Below are 19419 nucleotides of genomic sequence, written 5' to 3' on the forward strand. Positions count from 1 at the left end.
CCGGATATGTACGGTGACACGGAGGACGACAGACCCACCATGGGGACTCTCTGGTACTCTCGACAGGTATGGACCCGATAAAAATTTATATTCTATGCATTCTATGGTCATACATTGTTCCCTCAATACCTTTCTTATGGACACATAATTTTTATTTTTGCAGAAAACATGGGCACATGTACAGACCCGGCGGTCTTATCCTGAGTTTGTTGCCGAATTTGATCGATTGACCCCCAGAAGACATTGTGTGGGAGCCATACAGTCCTTCGGCTATAGCCGCACGTGCACCGCTTGGGATATCTTCGGTGTGCACACAAGATCAGGGCCTATGTATGACTACTGCAGCTTTGGTGTACGACATTGCAGTTGAGGCCCACTGCCCGGATAGAATCATGAGGCAGTTCGGTCAACGCCAGTCTTTCCCTGTGTCTTCAGCGTTGGATCGTGTTCAGTGCCACGATCATAGGTAACAAAAATGTATAAGTCCCCATGTACTAATAACGTGAAACTAATTTCTATTTAACGTGCAGTTTATCAAGGGCTAGACATCCTTTCTCGATAATGTGGGTCACTAGATTACAACCATGGGTGGCTGCGTGGGATGATGCAGGCGAGCAGTTGGCTGAGGATACCGGTCCACACACTGAGCCTTCGTTTCGGGCGTACCTGTCCTGGTACGAACCGAAGACTCGTTGTCGTTTGACGTATGTTGACATGCATCCACAGCCGCATGTTGCGACTTCGCAGGATCGCTATGCACGACACAGGGATGAGGCATTAGCTGGGGCGGTGAGTAAATGTTGACGGCATTTTCAATCTTTTAAGATTTGTATACTAAGTTTTTTTGGTTGCAGTTCGAGGCCTGTAGGTTGCTTGAATTAGATTGCTCACTGAATGTAATGATGATTCATGGCGGGTCTACGATGAGCATGCCGGCACAACTCGAGGCCTGGACCACTCAACGTGATAGAGCCCGAGGCATCCTTCAGGCCTTTGGTACGCGGACGGAGTACGAGGATTCCTACGGATCGTCGCAAGCGTCGACGTCGGTTCCTTGTGGTCCCGCATGGCAGCAGCCTCCCTTATACCACCGACAGTACAAAGGTATGGTGTGATATTTACCGATCCGTATATTTATATATAGTATTTAAATACGACTCCACATAGGGTACGGGTACCCCGGTTCTCAGCCCTATGGAGGGCCAGGTGCCTCGCAAGGGGCTCCATTTCAAGGAACCCAGTTTACCTCTATGCCACCAGCTGGAGGGACTTTAGGTAAATATGTGGTGCATAATTTTATTTGCTTGTGTTTTATGGTCGAAGGCTCATACCTTATTATTTATACTCAGGATCACAACAGTTCACCGGAGCGGGGCCGTCTTCGTATCACCCTATGCCGCCACCAGGAGGATATGAAGGAGCTTATTCCTATCCACCACCACCACCTGGAACACAGGGTAGTAGTATAATTTGTATGGAATTGCATTCACCTATTGAATGTTGCTTAAATTTTTTTTTGTGATCTGTAGGGTGGTCTGAAGACAACGACGCGGCATCCTTGGACGACTTTACACGGTTGCTTGCTACGCCTGCCCAGGACGATGATCCCAGCTTGCATACACCTGTGGCTTTGTTACGCCGTCCTGTCAGAGATGTGAGGCCACCGGACCGTCATAGCTACCCTACATATCACGTACACGCACAACGTAAGAGAGGTCGGAATGGTAGGGGTGGCTAGTTATTGGCACTTGTTTCTCTATTGTTATTATGGACTGTTTCAACTGTTCGGATTATGATTGTTTGTGATTGTGGTAGTTTACTTGTCATTTGTTTCTATAGATATTATTGATGTGAACTTGTTATGTTTGTGGGTTCCATAATGCTCGTGAAATATGGGAAGTTCTTGCAAATTTTTTCCGTAATTTAATGAAGGACAAGTTAGGTGCGGGAGGAGTTAGTGGCCGAGATCCCGCCGACGATGATGACGACTACCCAATACAGAGTAAACTTCATGACACGCTCGTATAGCTCAAAATAGGGATCATAGTGTATCTATCTGCGAGTACGAGATCACAGGTTGCCACTGCTCAGCACGGCGATCACGGGTTTCCCATATGTCGCATTGTTTGCCCAGACAAACGTGATAAAAGACGACAACCCAATAGCAGTGCCCTTTCACCATTTCAAAAATATGTGACAACACGGCAACCACACCAGCTCACCTTCAAAGCAGTTTCTCGGGCAAGGACGACGGAACTGTCATTCTACAGCGAAGGTCTGTGGCGTGTAGTAGGGAAGACGGCATCTAGGCACGATCGACCGAGCGGCAGCGATGCAGTGCTGTGAGTCTGCATGCACTTAGATGCTCTGCATGCACAGAGATGCTCTGCATGCACAGAGATGCATCGAGTAGTCAGTTCGATCAGCTAGCCTCTTCACTGTGTTGTCATGTAGGTTTTTCAGGTGCATTTACACTCCACACTCCGGGTATCAGACCTTTGTGCACCTATAAATACTCTGAAGTTTGTGAACTCCCAGCAGCACTCAAACACCAAAGCTCATTGTATACCCAATGTCTGGAGGTGGGTCTAGCGGGAAGAATTACTACGTTTTTGGGAAAGAAAAAGGGGGAAGAAAGGGAGAACCCATAATATGGGAGGGGCCTCTTGGACCTGATTCTTTTTCGGAACCAGTGTTTGAGTTTCCGTCACAGCACAAGAGTGAATTTACCAATGAAACTCCTCTTCGACAATACGATAACCGTAGAGAACCGTGGCCAAAATGCAGACATGGTGAGGACTGTTTAGTGTAGATATGCACCGACGGGATGGATGGCGGTCGGCGTTTCTTCAAATGCTCACACGCATGGTTAATACTCGGTTGTTTTATTTCTTTATCTTCATTGAGACACCTTACATGAATTTTATTTTGCAGTCTTCAGATGCTCCAGAAAACTGTGGTTTTACCAGGTGGGTCGATCCTGCACCAATTGATTCAGTTGAGGAGTTCATCGAGTACCTCCAGATAAAGATATTTGATCTGGAATGTAAGGTGAACCATTACGAGGAAGTGAGCGAGGGTAACAAAGATGACGAAGATCATGATATCAGCAATGCTGCCGCTTCACAGGATGAACCATGTACTATTCCTTACTGCAACTGCCCTTGTCACAAGAAGAAGGGCCCTGCCCCTCCGGCACCACCGCTTGCACCACCTGCAATGGGTGGATACTGCGGAGAAGGCTCAACACAGTTTGCTACGTGGGGGTACGGCTACTAGGACTACCTAGTGCTAGTGACATGCTGCATCGTTGTGTTTGTTGTGTTTTTTTAAATTATCTAAGGCATGTTAGCTTAGTTCAGAATATGTTTACCGTAGTTGCAACGGGTTCTGCCATGTCACAGCATGTCTGATGTGTGTTTCATTAACATTATATTATGATGTAATTCCTTTGGTTTACATTGTGTAATGCAGTTTTTAGTTCTTAATTCTTACCGTTATATTTCATGTGTGGTTCATAGTATTCTAGTCTCCTGAAAAGATCCGAAAATATTAAAGGCAAGTTCGAAGATTCACTAGATTGCTTGTGCGTGCATGGCACCTCGGCGCCGTGATCTGTGGCGCCAAGACGTGTTATCTCGGCGCCGACCCCCAGGGTCTATTTCTGCAAAAAGTTACAAAAAGGACACATATGTGAAATTCTTTCGCGAAAATGGCTAAATTGCAAAAATTACGGCCGGTCGCCCCGCAGCCAGGCGGCCCGGGCCGGCCGCCCTGCTGCCGGGCGACCGGCCCCCAGGGACCTGCGCGCAATTTTCTCCGCGAAATTTTTTTCAGAAATGCCCCTACCGCCCCACTGCCGGGCGGCCAGGTCCCGGCCGCCCAGCAGCGGGGCGGCCGGGGTATATTTCTGTAAATTTCCAAATCGAAAATATATTTTTGTAAAAAACGAAAATAAAAAATATAAAAATAAAAAAACCGCCCTCCCGGCCAGTCGGCCACCCGTTTCCTCTCCCGATTCCCCCCGCGCCCCCATCTCGCCCGACGTCGCCGGCGCCTATTCTGTTGGCTGCTGCCCGCTGCCGTCGCCCCGCGCCCTCGCCGCCCGAGCCGCTCCAGCTGCCTGCCGCGCCGCGCAGCCGAGCAGAAGCGCTGCTTCCCGCCTGGCCGCTGCCGTGTAGTCGTGCGCCTGTACAGGTAGGCACAAGCGCGCAGCGGAGCCGGAGCCCTGCTCCGGCCGTCCCCGCTGCCACACCACGCTGCCGCGCAGGCGCAGGCGCAGGCGCTGCCGCGCAGGGGTGCTGCCGCCGTGCTATTGCGGCATAGGGCGCCAGGGCCGTAGCACACGCGCACTCGCACAGAGCAAGAAGCCAGCTAGTGCCCACTGAGTTGAACCAAGGTGAGGATTCACGAATTTATCCATATTTCGTGAATATGTCATTGCAATTTGCAATTTGTGATTACTTATGGAGTTATGGATTTGTGTGCATCCTTATGAATTTATCAATGTCATTTGTTGTTTTAGAATTTTATCTTCTATTTATTTCAAATGTTCTCACTTTGAATTGTTGATCATTTAGAATATATAGATCAGTACATCTGTTATCTATATGTTGAGCAATTTCAAATTACAAACTATTTATATTATCGGTACTCAATTATGTGCTATTAATGTGTATTTTGGGCTGTCAAAAATTTTTTACACCATTTAAAATTTTGAATACCCACCTTCGGAATCCTGGGCCCGCCCCTGAATGATTGATGAAGCAAATATGTGTAATACCTTTACACTGCAGCTAATTCCCGAGTTGAACGGGAGAACCACAAATAACTATGATGATCAGAATAATTCAAAGAATCTTGGTATAATTTTTTTTAATATGACCGATCAGTGTACGTGTGTCTTGTAACTCAAAATGTATTGACTATATGTAGGTGGCTCTGGCACACCTGTCTACAGCGCCGTCGTTCTGCTTCCCATCAGCACCAGTCAATCTGCTGGCCCTGAGTTTCCCTGACCACCGGCGCCCCTGTCCACGGCGATCAGCACCTGCCGATTAGCTGGCCACCATCGTCCATCATCGTTTTGATGCTGCTAGAGGTAAACGTACTTCTGTATGGCCTTCGCCGCCGGCGTTCCCCGTTGCACCTTCACGCGTGTGTGTGTGTGTATATATATATATATATATATATATATATATATATATATATATATATATATATATATATATATGTTGTATGTTTCGAAGGAATGCCTACACTGCCATCAACATCCAGATCGACCAGTCAACCCGTTGTTTGTTGCAGTTCTGACCACCCACGCCCCTGGCCACTAGCGCTCGTTGATTTGACCGTCGATCTGCTGTTAAAGGTTGTTGCTCGCCACCGTTGCCCCTGACGATATATCGAGCTCTTTGGTGAACTGCTAGCTAGAGATAAGATTTAATTTATTCTCATGTATGCTGCTTATAGAGAACCATGTATTTTAGAGGCATGTGTTAATAGAGATTCATGATCCATGTAGTTTTTGTTATCATGGCTCAGTGCAAACGGTATGCTTTGATCAGTTGAATATTTTTCATAGCAATGGATGGCCATCGACCATTTAGAGTTCGAGATATCACAAACATGTTGTATGGTCGTATGCAACAATTACATGAGGAGCCTGATACCCTTGATGTGGACCATGGTATTTTTTTGATTCCTTATTTTTTAATATAAATGTAATTATAACCTTTATGCTTCACGATTGTGATGAATAAACAAATGATCTATTCACGATTCCTTTACAATTGTAGATGATTCCACTCATCAAGGGAAACTAAGCGACAAAGGGAAAGAGAGAAGTATGCAAGCATAAAATAATCATACTTTCCTTATTCCATTTTTCTGTTTCTTATTTTGTCTAAAAAATATATGTAAGCTATGATCCTCAAATTACGTGTATGGAAAGAACAATCACCTAATTTATTAACTTATAACTAACTTATAGCACTATTTACATACTTTCCTTCTTTGAGAGACTTATAGCACTATTTACATACTTCCCTTCTTCGAGAGATTTACATACTATTTACATACTTTTCGTCGAGGCTGATATATATCCACAACTATACTATCATCGCTAATAAATTTCTTATATATTGACCTGAGTATGGGTGAGTATGATTCGTAGATGTCTATTTTGCATAACAATAATTTGTTGTATTTTTTCATCCCATACGTATATAGAGTAGGATGTTTGGTTGCATCCGATCACAATTCAATCTCTTTAAGCAACACAAGAGGATAATTGTGTGAATCAACACTAGAAGGAAATTTAATGGTATTTATTATCAATTTATTTATTCTCTGCATGAATATATATTTATGAATTACATATGCTATGCCATCAACAATTTTATTTTTTGTTGGCATATGTACATATCCTATTTCGTATGACATCAAATGTGCGGTTGTCACTCAAGCTGAAGATCTAAAGAAGTTCCATGAAGTACCATACTTAGGTGGTGAAGGCCATATATCTGCTCTGAAATATACGTACAAGTATATAATATGCTATGAGAATATTCAACGAATCAAAAACGAAGAAACTTCATATGAGAACCTGAATTAGATTAGATTTAGAATGGAGTGGATTACTACGTTTTTAATAAAAATATACATTTAGTTGTTTTAGTAGTCAGTCGATATAATCCAACTTTACTTTGTTATATCAATTTTGAGTCTTATGTTATTTTTAAATATAATTATTTTTTAAATATACAGTATTTTTAAATATAATTATTTTTTAAAACATGTGCATCTCCACTAAAAAAAATCGCTTTCCCATTCTTTCTCTCTGCCTCATCCTTTCATCCTTCACACAGGGAGGAGCGGCGAGCAACAGGAGGCCTGGCGGCCGGCATCTTCACGCGCCCGCGCGCCGGCGGGGCCCGCGCCTGTGCCCCACCGCGCCCACCGGCGGCAGGAGTGCCGCGCGCCAGGGCCCGGGGGGGGGGGGGGGGGGGGCACCGCGTCCGCGCCAAGCCAGGCCGGCAGCGGCGGCTGCCAGGGGCCACGCCCGGCCGGCGGCCGGGGCGCCGAGCCGGGGGCCGCGTCCGCGCACCCGCCCTCTTGGCCCCGCACGCGACCGGAGGAAAGGGGGGGGGGGGGGGGGGGGTTGCTGCGCCGGTGGCCCGAGGCCCCGGGCGCGCCTTAGGGAAGGGGCCAGGCCGGGCCTCCGTGCACCGCCGCTTTCCCAGCGAGCCGGCCGGCCGGCCACATCAGCCGCGCGTACCACCCCACCGTCCGGCGTCCGCTACTCTTCCGGGCAAGAAGGTCTTCTTCCCTTTCCAGGCCACCGACATGTCGCGCCCGTGCGCATCTCTGCCGAGCCCGAGCACCGCATGGGACGCCACCTCCCTCGCCGGTGCGCTCAAGGCCGCCGCGGTCCGACGCTCCGCGCCCCACGTCGGGCCCCTCCACGCGGTGCTCTTCAAGCTCGGCCTCTCGGCTTCCGCCATCCTCGCCACCTCCCTGGCGCACCTCGCGCTGCGGTGCGGGCTTCCGCGGTATGCGCGGGACCTGTTCGACGAAATGCCCCATCCAGATGTGGTCTCCTGGACGTCCCTGCTCACGGGCCACGCGCACCAGGGACTGCACCGCGAGTCGCTCACGCTGCTCCGGCGCATGGTGGGCTTTGGTGTCGAGCCCAACGGGTACACCCTGTCTGGTGGATTGCTTGCTTGCGCTGGGGTCGGCCAGGATGCACTTGCTCTCGGGAAAGAAATCCATGCCCGGGTTCTCAAGATGAGCCTTCACGGTCCAGTTGACCCGGTCGTGGATAATGGGGTTCTTGATATGTACTCGAGGTGTGGGAGCATCAAGTATGCTAGTGGAGTGTTTAGTGTGATGCAGGTGAGGAACATAGTTGCCTGGAACTCGATGATGGCAGCTCTTCTTTGGAGCGGGCAGGCAGAGGAGGCGCTGAGATTATTCGTTTCCATGGTTTTTTGTGGTGTTGGCGTGGATGGCTTCTCATTTTCCATAGTTGTGGATGCTTGTGGGGAGCTGGCGTTGTTGAAGCAGGGGATGCAAGTGCACGCACGGATTATTGGTGGAGGATTTGAGGCAGATGCTGTTGTGAGGAACTCTTTACTGGATATGTATGCGAAGAGTGGGTGTGTCGATTCAGCAGAGCTTGTCTTCAAGGTGGCATACTCACAGGATGCTGTTCTTTGGACTACAATGATCTCAGCTTATGGCAAATTTGGCCGGGTACAGGATGCAGTCGACATGTTTGATAGGATGGCACAATTGGGCATAACACAAGATGGCATAGCATATCTTGCAGTTTTGTCAGCATGTAGTCATGGTGGACTTGTCAAAGAGGGTTGGCACTACTTCAATTTGATGTCTGACAGTCGAAGCTCAGTTAGGATGCATCCTGAGCACTACGGATGCATGGCAGATCTCCTATGCAGGAGAGGTTACCTAGAAGAAGCTCTTGAATTCATTGAGAATATGCCATTTGACACTAGCATTGCTGCTTGGAGTGCTTTACTTAACTCATCTCGGATCCATGGGAATGCCAGGTTGAGTCAACTTGCAGCATCCCATTTGCTTAAGCTTGATCCTGAGAACCACAGCAACTGGGTTGCTCTGTCAAGTGTGCATGCATCGGAGAATGATTGGCATGTGACCTGGACTATCAGGGAGAGCATGAGCAGAGAGTGTGTGAAGAAAGAGCCTGGGTGTAGCTGGGTTGAATTGTATGATGGTGTTCATATTTTTCTAATGGCTGACCAGTCTCATCCTGAATTATTTGAAATACTGCAGACTCTTGATTCTTTGGAGGATATATCCGTCATGCCTTTTCAAGGAACATAAATCAATGTGGTTTTGATCCCACCATGCAGTGCGAGGTTGTAGATTATCAAGAGAATAATCTTTGTTACAGGTTGTTGCTCTCAGTTCTGAATATGATGAACAGTTGTTTTGGACCTACTGTTGGTTATAGAAATGGAAAATGAGTTATTGAAAGTTACGGCACCTTTTCAGTTCGGAAAACACATCTTTCTTCCGTATGAAGAATCTGTAAAGGTATGATATGGCTGCTTCTCTTGGTCAAACATCCATTTTTTCCTTGCTCCTCAATTCATGTACATACAATCCATAACATATTATGAAGCTCTTCTCAGTTCTTAGTTTACCTCATTAAATCTTAATCAACTTAAAAACACTAATATCATTTAATATATGCTAATAACATACCGTCATTAGCTGGTGGCCACCTACATCTAGTGAGCCAGGCCCGTGGGAATAGACTTCATTTGCATTTCTTGGAGCTAGGCTCACTGGTGCCTTTTGCATGTGCAGGGCCAGGCTCTGCTCAATCTCCAGGCAAGCAAACAGATGCAGGCTCCGGAGCCTGGAGGAGCCTGGTGCACCCAACCAATCAGGCCTAGGATGGTATTTCTCTCACACTGCTCTAAACAAGTGCACGCCAGTGTATATAGTCACCCATGGACTGAAAGGACACCAAAGGTCCAAATTACAAAAATTTGCAAATCATGCATGGTTCAGCATTCATTTATTCTTTTGATTCCAGTTCACATTTCTTCATTGTTCGCTAAAGACTAAAGTATTATATTTTTACAAAAAAATTAACGAACCGAGATCGTTAAAGACCGCCGCAGCCTCCTTCTCCACTCCGGATCTGCGGGGACCCAGCCGCTCACCCCGTGCTGCGGTGGCGGCCGCCGCCGCGGCATCCACAGCCTCCCGGAGGTGCCGTGTCTTGGCGATGGCGGCGACGGTGACTATGCGCCCCCACGCCTTGCCGGAGGCACAGGGCCAGGCCCAGCAGCAGCAGAGGGATGCTCCCCTATTGCAGCATAGTCCTGCTCGCCCGCCGCCGCCATTCCTCCTCGCTGCGCGTCGCCGCCACCGCCACCGCTCCTTCTCCCCTCCGCAGGCCCCGCGGATCTGCGCCGCCATTGCCGCGGTGCCTCTGTTTCTTCATTGTGCAGCCAGGCAGCAGCGGGAGCGCGGCCGGATGGTTCCTTGCCGCGCCGCGCGCAGGGCAGCAGCGGCTACGCGGCCAGCTAGCTTGCCTTTTCTATTCGTGCCGCTGGCCATCGCATGCCACAGGTCTGGGTCGTAGGCATCGGCTGCAGCCGGCCGCTGGCCGTGGCGTCCCGTGTGCCCCACCATGCCCCCTCCCCCGGCAGATGGCGCGTGCCACGCGTGAGGGCTGTAGCCCGTAGGCATCGGACGCGGCGGGCGGACCAGGGTCGCAGCTGTGCCCACGTTCACTCCTCTCCTTCCCCCCTCCTCTCCTTCCAGTTTGTCCCTACGCTGGTCACACATTTCAACAAGAAATAGATTATACTTTCTGTAGATTTTCTAAATTCATTGATGAATTCTGACAATGTTCCTGCAGAACTTTAGAACATGGAAAGACAAAAGCTGAGGAACCAAGGAGCTCTGCTAAGACGTGCCTGCAGTTCTAAATGGGTAAGCTACAATTCACTCATGGTCCATAACTTAAGTTTCACATTAATTGATCTTTTTGGTTCTGAATTATGGCTTAGAAGCTACAAGTAGAACCGGACTTCTGGAATTAGCCTCTTCGATCTATGTCAGACATTAATTAGGTATAAAAGAAAACTGTTGGGCCTTCTAGATGCAAATAATCTTACGCGCTAGGTCTTGATTTAGCATTGGGAGTAGCCGCTGGAAGCAGCTTACAGCCCCCTTCTCTTGAACTTTCCATTCCTTTAATTAGCGCTCTACTTTCAGTGTCAGTTCAATTCCCATCAAGCGTTATACCCAAGAAGCCATTAAACCAAATGATAACATATTTAATGGTTGCAAGAAATAAAGCTTGATAAACTAAATATGTTAGCATATTTAATTGAATCTTTTCATATGTCTTATTGCAGTTGGATTATATAGAAGCTACAAAGCATTAGTTACATGCCAACCTCTTATGAAAGGACTGCCCCTTTTTTTGTCTCCTCATATGTCTTATTGCAGTTGGATCTTTTCATGTCTTACTGCAGTTGGATCTATTTGGTAATTTTCTAGGTCCTGGTGATTTGCAATTCGAAGTTGTGCTCCAATTCCAAAGTCGTTGGCTTGTGAAATTATGTTCCGACATTGCACAGAAAACGTGCTGCTTTTTTTCATGCATTTATTTGTCCATGTATATAAAAAAAGTGGTAAACAGCTTGTTGCAGTGTAACATTCTATTTAGACTCACTGATTCCTGTTTTCTGGAAGCTTACTCTCTGCATTCTATTATCTGAGCTCTTCACAGAGCATTGAATTTCAGCATGAACAAGGTGAAGATTAACAACAATTCAGTCTATTTGGCATGAACCGACGCATCTCCGTTGCATGACCAACTCACAGCATCAATACAGCCTATTCAGGAGCAGCTTCCAGGTATTCCTTGCATTTCCAGCAACGTGTTTCATAAATTTGCTACATTTCTAAGTAATACTATATCTAAATAGAAGTATTAGTGGCCCTGCACTTTATTTGGGAGCAATGCCTATAACTAAGATAAAGCAAAACTCAGAATATCATTGTAAAGCATGCCTGCATTTCATTCATAGTCCACCTAGATTAAGTACTCTATTAGGCATTACTTTTGTGAATTAAATTCAATAATGACCCTCAACTTAATTTAAGAAGAATGCTTGCAATTGAATTCCATTTCACGAGCTTAAATAATTGTTACCAAGTGTCGTTTTTGGGTGTATTCCACGTAATCAGTAGGTTACTATATTCCTTTCTGTCCACAAAAATCCTGGCTAAGCTGATGATGACAACTACTTCCCTTGTGGAACCCCACAGGCACAACCTAACTCTTTGTTGACTATGGAATTATAACTCTGGAAAAGAAAAAAAATATACCTCCGGTGCTTTAGCATAAGATTTATTCTTATGTCAAGCCACATGCATATTAGTAGTACCCTTCGAAATAATCATTTACTGATATGGTAGATAGCAGGATTAGAGGCTACCCGCCCTCACGTTGGAGGCTCTGGGAAGTATTTGGTTCTAATCTTGCTTGTTCTTCATTGATACAAGATAGTCTCTTTTATAGAGACGACTGACTTGACCCCTAAGCAATATGACTTGACCCCTAAGCAATATCCTAACCGAATCAATCCATCTTATCTCTTTCCTAATAAACCAAATTAACCTAATCAAATAGGATTCGGCACTGTTCACGCACGCGCTACAGTACTCGTGGGCCTAGATCGGCCCATAACACTTCTCACGCGTTTTTCTTCCTCCTCTCATATGTGCGGCCCACAAATGAGTCCACAACACTTCCGCCCTCCTTTCGAAACAGCTCGTCCTCGAGCTGAAATGATGGATAGCGCTCCTTGAACGACTCCAAGGGCTCCCAAGTCGTGTCGGTCGCTGGAAGGTCGAGCCACTGCACCGAAAGCTCCCACACGCCACGGTTGAGCCTTGCGCGCAGCACCTTCTGAGGAGTAGGGACAGCCCGGCCGTGGTCGATCGGCGGTAGTGGTACTGGTGCAACAGGAGGATCGCCCACATGCTTCTTGAGGAAGACCACATGGAAGACGTTGTGGATGCGGGCCGAAGCTGGAAGCTGTAGACGGTAGGCGACGTCCCCAATGCGCTCCACAACCTGAAAGGGACCATAGAACTTGTGTGCCAGCTTGGCAGCCGCACTGGATGTAATGCCCGCCGCAGCCGATGGTTGAGGCGTAACCATACCCAATCTCCGACAGCAAACTCCACGAAACGGCGAGAGCGGCCAGCCGTCTCCTTCATGATGTCTTGGGCTTGGTGAAGGCAATCACGAATGTCGGTGAGGAAGACGTCACGCTCATAGAGCTGGCGATCCAGGGCCACCACCCGCGCCAAACCTGGCCTGTAAGATGCCAAAGTCGGTGGAGAACGCCCGTAGACCACCTCAAATGGCGTGGTCTTAAGCGCAGTCTGGTAGCTGGTGTTGTAGCAATACTCGGCCCATGGCAGCCACCGCAACCATTGTCGTGGTCGATCACCAGCGAGGCACCGTAGATAGACGCCCAAGATTCTGTTCGTGACCTCAGACTGCCCATCCGTCTGAGGGTGGAAGGCAGAGCTGAGGCGCAGCTTGACACCGGCGAGGGAGAAGAGTTCCGTCCAAAACTTGCTGGTGAAAACAGGGTCGCGATCGCTCACGATGGAACACGGCAATCCATGGAGCTTCACGATGTTGTCGAAGAAGGCCTGCGACGGAGATCGCGGTGTAGGGGTGCCCCAGCGCAATGAAGTGGGCGTACTTGGAGAAACGATCGACGACAGTGAGCACCACCGTCTTGCCACCGATCCTGGGAAAACCCTCCACGAAGTCCATGGCAATATCTGCCCAGACCGAGCTTGGCAACTCCAGCGGTTGCAGCAGGCCTGCTGGGTGAAGATGCTATGTCTTGCTGCGCTGGCAGACAACGCAGCTGCGGACGTAGTCGGTGACAAGTCTGGACGCGTGTGGGCTGTAGAAGGATGTCCGCAGGCGATGCAGCGTCTTCTGGGCCCCTTCGTGGCCGGTCCCGTGTGCATGCTGAAGAAGAACCGGCCACAAGGCTGAGTCGTCGGGGACGAAGATGCGTCCCTTGTGGAGCACCAGTCCGTCCCGCTCTGTCCAGGCTGCTCCGGCCAAGCCGTCGGCGATCTCCTTGCGCTTGGCGATGGAGGGGAGGGACGCCACCTCCTGCTTGAGCTCGTCAAAGAGCTCAAACTCTGGTCGGGACAGCGCCAAGGCGTTGATAGCGCACTGATCCTCGTCGCGCCGGGAGAGAGCATCGGCGACGACGTTCTGGCGCCCCGGCCGGTACTCCACCGTGAAGGAGTACCCGAAGAGCTTGCTGACCCACGTGTGTTGAGGGATCGTGGACAGCCGCTGGTCCAGGAGATGCTTGAGGCTGCAGTGGTCGGTCCGGACGATGAATGGGCGCGTCCACAGGTACGGTCTCCAGTGACGCACCGCCTGCACAAGACCGATTAGTTCGCGTTCGTAGGCCGCTAGCTTCATGTGACGGGGCGCGACCGTCTTGCTGTAGAATGCGATGGGGCCGTCAAGCTGATGTAGCACGGCCCCGAAGCCCGAGCCGGAGGCGTCGCAGTCGACGACAAACGGCTTGTCGAAGTCAGGAAGCTGTAGCACGGGTCCTGTGGTGAGGGCGTGCTGGAGGGCGCGGAAAGCGTCAGTTGCTTCCTGCGTCCAGCAGAAGGCCTCCTTCTTGAGGAGGCCGGTGAGGGGCGCCGCGATGACGCCGTAGTTGCCGATGAACTTCCGGTAGTAGCATGTGAGGTCGAGGAAGCCCCGAAGTGCCCGCAGTGTCCTAGGCAGCGGCCAGGCCTGAACAGCCGCTACCTTGGACTGATCCATGGCCACGCCATCGCCGGTGACGATGTGGCCCAGATAGGCCATGCTCTTCTCGCCGAAAGAGCACTTAGATCGCTTCAACACCAGCCCGTGCGCCCGGAGGGTGTCGAAGACGGCACGGACGTGTTGCAGATGCTCGCTCCATGTCTTGCTGTAGATGAGGATGTCGTCGAAGAAGACAAGAACGAAGCGACGGAGAAAAGGGCGCAGTACCTCATTCATGAGCGCCTGGAACGTGGACGGCGCGTTTGTGAGGCCGAAGGGCATCACCTAGGAACTCGAAGTGGCCATGATGGGTCCGGAAGGCCGTTTTGTCGATGTCGGCGGCGAACATCCGGACCTGGTGGTAGCCGCTACTCAGGTCGAGCTTGGTGAAGAATACGGCGCCACGGAGCTCGTCCAAGAGTTCGTCGACGATAGGGATGGGGAACATGTCGCGGACGGTGACGGCATTGAGGGCGCGGTAGTTGACGCAGAATCGCCATGCCCCGTCCTTCTTGCGCACCAGCAAGACTGGGGAGGAGAACGCGGACGTGCTGGGGCGTATGATGCCTTGCCGCAGCATGTCCGCGCATTGGTGCTCGATCTCGTCCTTCAGCAGCTGGGAGTATCTGTACGGTCGAACCGCCACTGGAGCCGTCCCAGGCAGCAGGTGAATGTGGTGGTCGAAGCTGCGGCTCGGTGGGAGAGTTGTCGGCGGCTCGAAGAGGTCGGCAAACGAGTCGAGGAGGAGCTGGAGGTAGTCGATCGCCGCCACGGCCGCAGCAAGGCGCGGTCTAGAAGGAGCGCCCTTGCCCACGAGGCGCACCCGTCGGCCGCCGTTCCAGAAGGATAGGCGCTGGCGCGCGTAGTCCCAGTTGAAGGAGCCGAGGGAGCGCAGCCAACGGTACCCCAAGACCAGCTCGTAGCCCTCCAGTGGGATGACGAAGACGTCAATGTTGAAGGGTTCGCCGCCGATGATGACGCGGACCGCACGGCAAACCCCGGATGACTGCAGCCGCTCGCCGTTGGCTACTTTGACGTGGACGCCGCTCAAGGGCTCTGGAGATATGCCCAGGCGGTCTGCTGTGGATGACGTCATGAAAGTGTGCGTGGATCCCGAGTCGACCAGGGCGGTGATGGGGACGCCTGCGATGTCGGTCTCGAGGAGGAAGGTGTCGGTGCTGCCGAGGCCCGTCATGGCGCACATGGACACCTCGACGGCCGGCTTGGAGTCGTTGTCGGAGGCATCGTCTTCCGGGGGGAGTCTTCGGATATCTCAATGGTGTAGACCCCCTTGCCCTTGCACACCTTGTTGTGCCCGGGAGCGAACTTCTCGGGGCAGTTGAAGCACAGGCCGCGAGTGCGGCGATCGTCCATCTCCTCTGCGGACAGCCGCCGGAAGCGTGTAAACGGCGGGGCCGCTGGCGAAGGATCCGGCGGCGGTGGAGGGACGGCCGTGGACGCAGAGGGCGCCGGCCGATGCTGGGAGGTCGCCGCGGACGCTGGGGCGGCCGGCGACGCCGCTGCTGACGATGATCTGGAACCCCGGGGAGGAGGGCGCCACGCAGATCGCGACTCCGTGGCGATCGAAGTCGAACGCCGCTCGTATACCCGAGCGAGATTCATGGCATCCTCGAGGTGCTCCGGGTGCTGCATCTCCACATCGATCTGCAGTGTGCCGCCCAAACCGGCCATAAACAGGTCGGTCTGCTACCGTTCGGAGACGTCGTCGCAGCGGGCGAGTTGAGTGAGGAACTGGTCGATGAAGTTGTCGACCGTACCCGTCCGGCGGAGCTGGGCTAGTTCGCCGAGGGGGTTGCTGCGGATGGATGGCCCGAAGCGACGGTTGATGGCCTGAACGAACTCCGGCCACGATGGAACACCGCGATTACGCTCCAGCCGAAAGTACCATCGGGCGGCTGCCTCGTGGAGGTAGAAGGATGCCGTCCAGGTCTTGTTCTCCTCCGGGGTGCGATAGGCTTGGAAGCACTGCTCGCATTTGTGCAGCCAGATTGCCGGATCGTCCTCGCCGTAGTAGTCGGGGAACTTGAGCTTGTGCGCGGGCGATGGGTGGGGGGATGGCGGATCAGATCCCGAGGCCTCGAACTGGTTTGTGGGAAACTTCTCCAGGACCCGGGTTTGGATCCGATTGACGGCTACGTCCAGTGCTGAATACTGGTTCTTGACTTGGCCGATCTCATGGGTGTTGAGCTTGACCGCGCGGAGGAGGTCGTCGAGCTTGGTGCTAATGTCCGCCGGAACCTGGGCGTCGGCCATGGCGGACAGAGGTGGCGCCGGGTGAGGAAGTCTCTGATCCGGCGGCTGCGAGGGTAAGAGAGCGGCGGCTAGGGTTGGGATTGAGAGGATTGCGGAGGAAGAAGGGACGGCTGCTGCCGTGCTACGGTACCCGCGGTGCTACAGTACCCGCGGTACTGTTCACGAGATGGCGGCTAGGGTTGGTGGTGGGGTTGGAGGCGCAGGATCGGAGGATCGTGATACTAGATGATATGATAGATAGCAGGATTAGAGGCTACCCGCCCTCACGTTGGAGGCTCTGAGAAGTATTTGGTTCTAATCTTGCTTGTTCTTCATTGATACAAGATATTCTCTTTTATAGAGACGACTGACTTGACCACTAAGCAATATGACTTGACCCCTAAGCAATATCCTAACCGAATCAATCCATTTTATCTCTTTCCTAATAAATCAAATTAACCTAATCAAATAGGATTCGGCACTGTTCACGGACGCGCTACAGTACTCGTGGGCCTAGATCGGCCCATAACACTTCTCACGCGTTTTTCTTCCTCCTCTCATATGTGCGGCCCACAAATGAGTCCACAACATTTACCTCCTTCAATTTCTGCAGCACCTCACTTCATCCAAGAAGAGAAAGAACATAAGGAATCAAGGCACGCTACTGCCAAAAAGGCTACCTCCGCTACAGAGGAAATCACTGAGGCTGCAAGCGCTCATTCAAGCACCAACCAGACATCTGCCTCTTTATCTACAAGTACACAAGGCATAAGATCTGAATTAATCCAAAGACAAGGTACAACCCTTCAATTACACTGACATGAACAGATTCAGCCTACTTCTTTGTTACAGTTGCATTAGTTATAGTAGCATCACAAATGCCACTGAAATTTGAGAATAAAATGAAAATTCATTACCCATTTGAAGCCCTAGGAATGGGGAAAACAAAGCAGAAAAAATAGGCTGCTGCCTTAACTCTGCTATGAATACTACGAATTCTGAAGTAGCATATTTTTGCTTTAAAATCTGTCAGCCTCACTTGCAATTCCCCAGTGGTACAACCACTGAATGGCCTCTCCTCACTCAACTCTGCACAATCGTAGCATATCTGCCAAACCTGCCTTTGATTACTTTGTTCCCTCGGCTACCTATTTGCTAACGAGTAACGATTATGGATTTCATTTTTTTTCTTTTCCAATCTGATAGACAGATATTATATCTACATATAATGCTGCTGATACTCTCATTTCCCAAGCATTTCATAGTTTTACATCCAGCCAATGAAAAGAAACTACCCAAAGTCTACTATTAATTTGCATGGCTTTTAGTATGACCTTCACTTCCAAACTTTGATTTTTTCTTTTAATTGGCTGAGTCAAACACCATGCAAATAGCTATGCTCCTCATATATATTTCAACTGAATCATACTTAGTATTGTAAACTGGAAAAGAGTTAATATAAAGCTGCACATGCCTTCTATAATTTTAGAGATTCAGAATTCTCTGTTTGATTCTTTGCAGGCCAAACTCAGCACCAGTCAACAAAAAAATCATCAGGGGAAATAACCATTGGGATAGTAGCTGGTAGGAAACTGCGTCTCACTGCACTTGAAGTAGCTGCGGCTTTAATAGGATCTTCTTTCAGCCTCATAATCACTACGTCAATACCACTACAGGACCTCCTGACAAAACCAGTTCGAATTTATCATCCCCTTTTTTTTCGTCCACAACAATTGCTATCTTATGAAAAAGGATTATCTACTACCTAGCGCTTTAGTCCAACAAAAACCTAGAACTCTGCCAAGAGCCCAAGATTTTTAGCAAACATTACTATCCTCATCAACCAGTATTTAGTATTTATCCCCTGAAATGATGTAGCTCAAATGATCCCTCCATTTCATCTTTGAAAAACTTTGCTCATCCATCAGGTCAGGAACTTTAGTTTGGACTATAATATTTGTTTATTTACATTATACGCATGCCTAAGTAACTCACATTTTCTCTTCTAACAGTTTATAGAGACTCACATTATTTCTTCACAGCTACTTGGAACAGAAAAAATGAGAGGGCGTCCAGTATTTTGTCAAGCATTTGATGCTGCTTTAATCCAAGCACTGACGTAGTTTAGCCTTGGTGATGGAGCATCTTAGTTAAGTAGGAAGCAGCATAGTATTATGCTCCTTCAACCTGCATGGTTTGTGAACTACCTATTCCTAACGATAAGAAAAATGCATTTACAATTCCTAGCATAGATATACTGCTGTTCTGCTATGAACAATGCGTGTCCTATGAAATGCTTATTTGTAATGCTGTAAACAATTAGTTTACAAAGCCTAACATAAAAATGCTGCAAAAGCGAAACCTGGTGCCTGATTTTTAATCCAATTCTTAGCCGTCCGCAGTGCATTGAAGTTCCAATCATATATTTTACACCGTCAAAGCAATACTTCTGTAAGAACTAACTGTACGACCATTAGAAAACTAAAAAAAAAAACAATACGCATACACAGTCCGAATGAACGCGCTCACAAACCTTTTAATAGCAGAAATGATACATCATTTGTATGAGAGATAACATATGAAGCAAAGGAGCATCCTAGTGTGATATATAACTGGAGGAATATATAGGAAGTGAGGAGCTCAATGTTGACGGTAGTTGGTATAGCACACAAGTTTATATGTGCTCTGATTTTCTGAGATTGAACGGCCTTATTTCAGGCCGAATTGGGCCTGAGTTTTCTTTTGGCAGAAGTGAATATTGGTTGGTAGATTACATA

The 19419-nt window shown here is 49.4% G+C and overlaps 1 protein-coding gene and 1 long non-coding RNA gene across 13 annotated transcripts; both read left to right on the plus strand.

Annotated features, from left to right (window-relative positions):
* Positions 1 to 518: 518 nt before the first annotated feature.
* Positions 519 to 1233, plus strand: LOC120701481. The gene is made up of 3 exons (XR_005686121.1): positions 519 to 789; positions 855 to 1104; positions 1168 to 1233. It is a non-coding gene; the product is annotated as an uncharacterized LOC120701481 (long non-coding RNA).
* A 5927-nt stretch (positions 1234 to 7160) lies between these two features.
* Positions 7161 to 19020, plus strand: LOC120699267 (pentatricopeptide repeat-containing protein At3g24000, mitochondrial-like). 12 transcript variants are annotated; one of them, XM_039983199.1, is made up of 8 exons: positions 7161 to 9084; positions 9361 to 9453; positions 10427 to 10500; positions 11074 to 11207; positions 11306 to 11433; positions 17256 to 17438; positions 18164 to 18226; positions 18655 to 19020. In XM_039983199.1, the coding sequence occupies exon 1, from the start codon at positions 7348 to 7350 to the stop codon at positions 8869 to 8871; it is 1524 nt and encodes a 507-aa protein (XP_039839133.1). In that variant the 5' UTR covers positions 7161 to 7347; the 3' UTR covers positions 8872 to 9084; positions 9361 to 9453; positions 10427 to 10500; positions 11074 to 11207; positions 11306 to 11433; positions 17256 to 17438; positions 18164 to 18226; positions 18655 to 19020. The 12 variants fall into 12 exon arrangements, with proteins under 12 accessions (XP_039839133.1, XP_039839132.1, XP_039839131.1 ...); XM_039983198.1 differs by having other exon boundaries at positions 18685 to 19020; XM_039983197.1 differs by having other exon boundaries at positions 9361 to 9528; positions 18164 to 19020.
* Positions 19021 to 19419: the final 399 nt, after the last annotated feature.

The sequence above is a fragment of the Panicum virgatum genome, chromosome 3K (assembly GCF_016808335.1).
Source record: "Panicum virgatum strain AP13 chromosome 3K, P.virgatum_v5, whole genome shotgun sequence".
In the NCBI taxonomy this organism is placed as follows: domain Eukaryota; kingdom Viridiplantae; phylum Streptophyta; class Magnoliopsida; order Poales; family Poaceae; genus Panicum; species Panicum virgatum.